Source organism: Anopheles marshallii, chromosome 3, assembly GCF_943734725.1.
Source record: "Anopheles marshallii chromosome 3, idAnoMarsDA_429_01, whole genome shotgun sequence".
Lineage (NCBI taxonomy): Eukaryota > Metazoa > Arthropoda > Insecta > Diptera > Culicidae > Anopheles > Anopheles marshallii.
Genome location: NC_071327.1, coordinates 64503278 through 64509622, shown reverse-complemented (window position 1 = coordinate 64509622; position 6345 = coordinate 64503278). Strand labels below are relative to the sequence as shown.

Sequence of the window (6345 nt, the reverse complement as noted above, 5' to 3'; positions counted from 1 at the left end):
CTCTAAAGGAGGTTATGAGGAATAAAGTTGGTAATGACATGATAAGAGTTCTAACAAATGGGTGTTCGGATGTTGTCGACTTGTAAGGCAAGGTCGTCCATTTAGGAATAATCCTTCTATGAGATGTTGTATTTTCTTTTCATATAAAAATTGAAGAAGCGAATAAGGTATGTACAAAAGAAGGCAACAGGAAGTAGGTGATAGTGTGAACAATCTCGTTAACTCGTCAGAACCCTGTCAGTCTTGCCATTGTGACCGTTGTAAAGCTGCTGGCACGGTTTAGAACACGTACGGGGTCGGCAGACCGGCGACAGCCGTGTACGGGCTGAGGGCCGGCAGACCGGCGGCGGTGTATGCACTGTACGCCGGGAGTCCGGCAGCGGTGTACGCACTGTACGCTGGGAGTCCGGCAGCGGTGTACGCCAGAGCTGGTGCCGCCGGAGCGACGAAACGTGCAGCTGGCGCAGCAACGACGGCCGGAGCGGCCGCTACGACTGGAGCCGCCACGGCATGGTTGACGGTGTGGGCGTTGTAGGAGGTGGCGTAGGGTGCAACAACTCCGGCCGCTGCAAGAGGCGCCGCAACGGGCACAACACCGGCGGAAGCCGAACCGAACACGCACACAGCCAGACAGATCTGTACAGGTGGAAGATGCACTCAAGCGTTAGAATGGAATTTCGGAGCACTTGGAACAGCCAAGAAGCTCACTTACCACAATTTTGGCAGACATGATGCTTATTGGGTGGGTTTGAGGAGAACTGATGTTCAGAAGGTGAAAGCTTGCTTGTTAGATTGCAGCGATGTTACTGATGCCATTGTTGCAGTTGAGGATGGTTTTTATACTGGCGATCGCCGTGTCCAAACCCCATTTGCATGCACAATTATTGGTCAATTTCACCTCACGCGACAGTCCCGAAAGTCCACCACCCCAGCAATCCACCTCGATCGTACGATGGGAATATTAATGTTGGAAGTCGATTGGTAACATCATCGGTATCAAAGCGGCGCATAATAAACGGTACTGCGCATGGGTTGGCCAATCGCAAACGGTTCGCGGACGTGATCATGCTAACGGTGTCATGTGCGATCGTACAGTTGCACAACCGCTCAGGAGGACAGCCGCGCTCTGACCTTGACGGCACGGGTCCTTCCGAATCGTTAGTTACGCAGTCTTACACGTTGCCACAGGTGGACTGTTTGAAGGCTATGGAGTGCTCCCGATATAATCGTTGTTGGCATTTTAAAACAACTGCAATGGGCGCGGTTGCCAAGGACCTGGTGGGTCCTCCTACCCATCTGCCAGACCTAGAAGGGTATAAATACGGTGGGCATTCTTCGACAGTCAGCACAGTTGTTCTGCCAACCGCAAAAACCATCCAAATCCTTCCACAATGTTTGCCAAAATCGTAAGTGAACGCAGCTTCGAAGGATGTTGAAGGGTCTCCAGCAGCACGATCCTTTAGCTCAGGACATTCGACGGCTTCGACTAATCTTTCTTTAACCATAGATCTTCTTCTTCGGCCTGCTAGTCGCTGCTGCCTACAGCAAGCCCGTCTTTCCCCTGGCCTACTCGGCTCCTTACGTAGCGGCTCCTTCCGTAGCCGTTGCAACTCCGCTGGCCGCTCCATTCGCCACGGCTGCTTACACTGCTGCTCCTTACGCGGCGGCTTACACCGCATCGCCCTACGCATACAGTGCTTACCCTTACAGCGCTTACGGATCGTTGTTGCTGTAAAACGGCCCATTCTGTCTGGAACGCATCATGAGTGAAGTTGGTTATGTTTGAAAAATAAAAACAATATTGCAAGTACGAATTGTGGTATTTCTTTTAAAGAAACTTTTACAAAGCAAAGTATGCAATTCGCATGACAAAACGAGTGTATTAGGTTGACGTTATTGGTTGGATTGGTGGCCGCTGGTATATTGGTAGCGGCGTTGGTCTTCACACGACAGGACCGGTTCAAAATCCCACACGGACCAATCCCCCGTGGCAAGGATTGGCTATCCGGCTACGTGGTTAAAATAAGTCTAGTAAGCCAGAAATGGCAAGCATGACCTGGAAGGTCGATACGCCAAGAAGAGAGGGAGAGTTTGTTAACTCTAAAGTCCTTTTATTAAGTTTAAGATCACAAAGAAATTAATAAATTAAAGAAAGAAATTTATTTAAGAGTTATAGACAGATAAAATAGGTAAAATATATTAAATTTGAAGGAGATGTTTCCCTTCGTAATGATGTCACTTGAAACATGCTATAATTCCAGGTTTACTGCTCATCAGTCAAGCTTTTATAGCAGTCTACTGTCATCTTCATGATACCGAAAGTAATCTCTACAGAAAAACATTACAATTAGTCATTCGCAGTACATTATCGTGTATATTTGGTCAAGATTGAACATTTTTTACATGTTTGATTGATGTTTATTGATGTTTTACGAAAGATTTGTTAATATCAAGAAGAGGAAGAGCGTTTGTTGGCAAATTAGTTAACGCATAATGCTGAAACGACTAGTTTTCACAATTGCGGATAGTTAGAGGATATACACCGTGACGAACGAAGCTGGTACTATATAGAACTTATACTGTTCCAGTACTTACGTAAGCCTCTGAGAACTTTTTGAGAACTGAGAACTTAACTTTTTCCAAAACTGTCAAAACCCTTTTTATCGTTTTCGGGAGGAGGAAGTTCAGATTTGCTCAAAAGGCTGCTATAATGACGAGCTCTATGGCGAACTTACTGCCGTACAGCGGATTAGATTCGTTTCGCTCCGCTGGGTTGGTAACGTCATGAGAATGACACCAGATAACCCAGTTCGTAAAGCCCTTTCAAGTCGTCCACATGGACAAAGGAGGCGTTGTAAGACCAAATTGAGATGGAGTGATGGCGTTGAAGTGTCATTCAGAAAGGTTGGGATTATAGATTGGCAGACGAAGGCGCTCGGTTTAGAGGACTCCTGCAGCAGACCAAGACCGTGAAGCCGCCGGATAAGTAAGTAAGTAAGTAAGAGAATATACCCCGGAGGAGTTGACACCGATACCCTTGATGCCTACCCATAGTGCGGCTACCATATTTTCATCGGGATAGCGATAGCTCTATTACATCGGCTAAGGATAAGGTATAACGAATAATATTGCTTTATCGCTGTGGTCTAATCTAGCCAATATTTTAGTACTTCATGTAATTCTTTTAATATTGACTATTAATATCACATTGCTATAAGCCAAAGCAGAGATGCTCGTCTATGTCAAATGAAGTGGAAATTTTCCTTTCCTTCTTTCTTTCTCTCAACTCATAAATCACATCACATAACTAAACGGATAGAATTTTTATGAAGAATCCATAATAAAAGCAAAGTCATACAACACGTCATATAAGTTTCATGGAATACAGATTGAACCGTACATTTATTGAAGCAACAGTCTACCGCTTTGCCCAACACTTAGCTCCGAACGGAGGAAGTTGTGCCACTCGATTGCAGTCTATGTCACTGATTAGCTTAACCACTACTTAATCACATGTTTGCCTTTGGGGTCACCAACACACGCATCGATTGCACACACACATACACACAGAGACACACGCTCAGTCCGATTAAGCAACGACTGATCGATAGCGGAAGGTGGCATGGAATGGACCGGGTCGTACGAGCTTCGCAACCTTCGCCACCGGTGCAGCGGCCACCAGCTTGGCAGCGGGTGCAGCGGCCACCACCGTCGGCAGTACGGCAGCCGGGGCAGCCGGAACCGGGACCGGAACCGGGACTGGTGGGTTGTAGACGACGGGATGTGGATAGAACACTGGAGCGGGTGGTGGTGCTGGTAGTACGAAGGCGGGTGTATGGTAGTGGAAGGCTGGAGCAGGAACCGGAGCCGGAACAGCGAAGGGCACGAAACCGTTGTACGTCCGGGCGAACACCTGTGAACTTTGGGCCGTAACAACAGCAGGACCAACGGGCGTGAGCACATGTGGTTTGGCGGAAGCTACAGCGAGCAGGCTGCAGACTGCAACGATGGACTGTAACGATGAAGATCAAGCACAGCTCGTTATCAGGTTGAACGTGTGGAAGTCACTCGTAACGATTTACTTACCAGCTTAGTAAGCATGGTAGGGTGGTGATTCTGTTTCGACTGCTGGCTCGGGATAGCTCGGGACCGCTCGTTGCTTGATGGACGGTCAATTAGTGTGTAATGAGCCAATAATACCCGTATATCGAGTATTTATATGGCAGCACGATCGTTGTCCCACCAGAAAGCGCCCCCCAGAAGCGTTTCCACGTCGGCCAAGCTATCAGCTGCCGCCCATCTGCCAAACCGATAACCTGAGCTTCCCCCCAAATTCCCACCGGAGGAAGTCCGACACCCCCTGGCTGGCACGATTGCAACCGCCGTGCGCCGACAAACGCTGCAAAGCAAATCTATTCCACGCGGGTCCCATCACATCCAGGCACGATCCTAAGTCTGCCCCGATCGAACCAATCGAAGCTCCATTGTGACATAATCGCGAGCTGGCATTGAAACGCTGGCTTATGCTAAACATGGTCGCATAATCGGCACGGATCGGGCATCGGTTTGCACGTGTTGTCCACCAAACGATTGCCCATGGGTGCAGGATTTTGGTGTTTTATTTCCGATGCGCAGACTTCCATTACGTCGCTCAGCTGTAATGAGCACATTCGGCGGTGGAACGCAAATTTGCGCACACAATAAAAAAAAGCGCAAACACGCGAAGAGCTTGAATGAAACACCAGTCACTTTATTGTACAAAGTTACATTGTTTTCGATTGCGATTTGTGTAGAAACTTATGTGTAGACGAGTTAGACAAGAACGAACTAAACTTCCAGGGTAGCGCCTTAATAATAGGAATAGGTTGGTACTGCTGGTGCACTGTAGACCGCAGGAATGCCGGAGTAGGTCGAGTAGGTGATTGGAGTTCCGGAGTAGGTAGAGTACGATGCAGCCGGGGCAAAGTGTCTCAAGCTGCGCGCAACTCCCGCACTGTACGCCAACGGATACACGGTAGGCGCCGTATTGATAGGACCCACATATCCAGCCGAAGCACAGACGACAGCGAGGGCGACGATGAACTATGGGGAGTAAAGAGATGGTTCCGATCTCTAGTGTCCTTGGAGAAGGGTTGCCGAGCACACGGAACTTACCAGTTTGGCAAACATTTTATTGCGCCGAGTGTGCCGAGAAGCTGTTGCAGAGTATGTTGGTACAATGCCTGTTGATTGATGTATGATGAAGACACATTTCGTGATGGTCCTTTTATACTGAGTTCTTGATGATGAGACCTGGAAGTCCGGAGAATATGTGAAGTCTCCAAGAAGACATAGATAAGAGGACAAAATAAAACGAGTTCCTTGGGCGATGATATGTAATGCGTGTCTGGTATAGGAAGATGAGGGTGTTAGAGCCGTAGATGAGTGACAGCTATAAAGCAACAGAGAATAAATTAAAGTATCATTAGAATTGCTTTAACTCTTGGACATCCGAACGATACATTGTCACAAGGTTTTTGGATGAGTGCCGGCTTTCAGTTGTGGTTCTTCCAAGGAGTTGTTTTATTTTTGTAAGTGGAATATCTCCGGTCAGTTTTGTTGTGAGTTGATTTACAATTTATCCTACTGTTTCAATGTATGTAGATGTCACTTTAACAACGAAACTGCAACTAACAATCAATGATCATTCTTCAAGCACAGACGCACACCTACATCCAGAAACGGAAGAAGCACAAATTGTGCGGATTATTTGATTCCGTTTTTAGATTGTTGTTGACATTTGGCTGTTTCCTTCTTTTCGTTCTTCTAATTAGCTTTGTGGTCGTTGTTGCTTCCAAAGCAACAAAGAAAAACGAAACCAGATCGCCGAAATCAAGGAACCGGCATTAGATGTGGTTAAAGTCGATGTGTAAATAACGCAGAAACAGTGTATAGACGAGTACATAGATGGTAAAACCGGTTTAAGCGATCAGTTCGCCACTTACTTTCGATTTCTGACGTTATGTAATTGGAAGTCCGAATGAGATTGATCCTATTTCTGGAATATTCTTATATCAATCACGTTGTCAAGAGAACAAGAACGGGATAGGGGTTTGAATGTCTCAAGGCACACTAGATCGCACGAGATCTGGGACACCTAAGATATTGATGTTATTCCGAATATTGGTTTTTCTGAAGTACTAGTTAATCGGCCCGGTTACAGGGCTACGAAAGCAAACTTCATGGCATACGCAAATTCGGAGGTTCACGCCATGGTGTTCAATCTTTTTTTATGCGATTTAAAGGATATTTAATGTAATACTCCTTTATAAATGGCTTCTTCTCGTTCGTTCTTCAGGTTTAATT

At 46.6% G+C, this 6345-nt stretch overlaps 2 protein-coding genes and 1 pseudogene across 2 annotated transcripts; 1 reads left to right on the top strand and 2 right to left on the bottom strand.

Moving 5' to 3' along the window:
* Positions 1 to 279: 279 nt before the first annotated feature.
* On the bottom strand, positions 280 to 730 carry LOC128713008 (cuticle protein 16.5-like). Its single transcript, XM_053807871.1, has 2 exons — positions 713 to 730; positions 280 to 636 (listed from the first exon to the last, which is right to left on the bottom strand). The coding sequence occupies exons 1-2, from the start codon at positions 728 to 730 to the stop codon at positions 280 to 282; spliced, it is 375 nt and encodes a 124-aa protein (XP_053663846.1).
* A 524-nt stretch (positions 731 to 1254) lies between these two features.
* Positions 1255 to 1735, top strand: LOC128713006 (uncharacterized; annotated as a pseudogene).
* A 1854-nt stretch (positions 1736 to 3589) lies between these two features.
* LOC128716370 (cyclin-dependent kinase inhibitor 1C-like) lies at positions 3590 to 5169 on the bottom strand. The gene is made up of 2 exons (XM_053811290.1): positions 5155 to 5169; positions 3590 to 4012 (listed from the first exon to the last, which is right to left on the bottom strand). Exons 1-2 carry the CDS (start codon positions 5167 to 5169, stop codon positions 3590 to 3592), a joined length of 438 nt encoding a protein of 145 aa, XP_053667265.1.
* Between the last annotated feature and the right edge of the window lie 1176 nt (positions 5170 to 6345).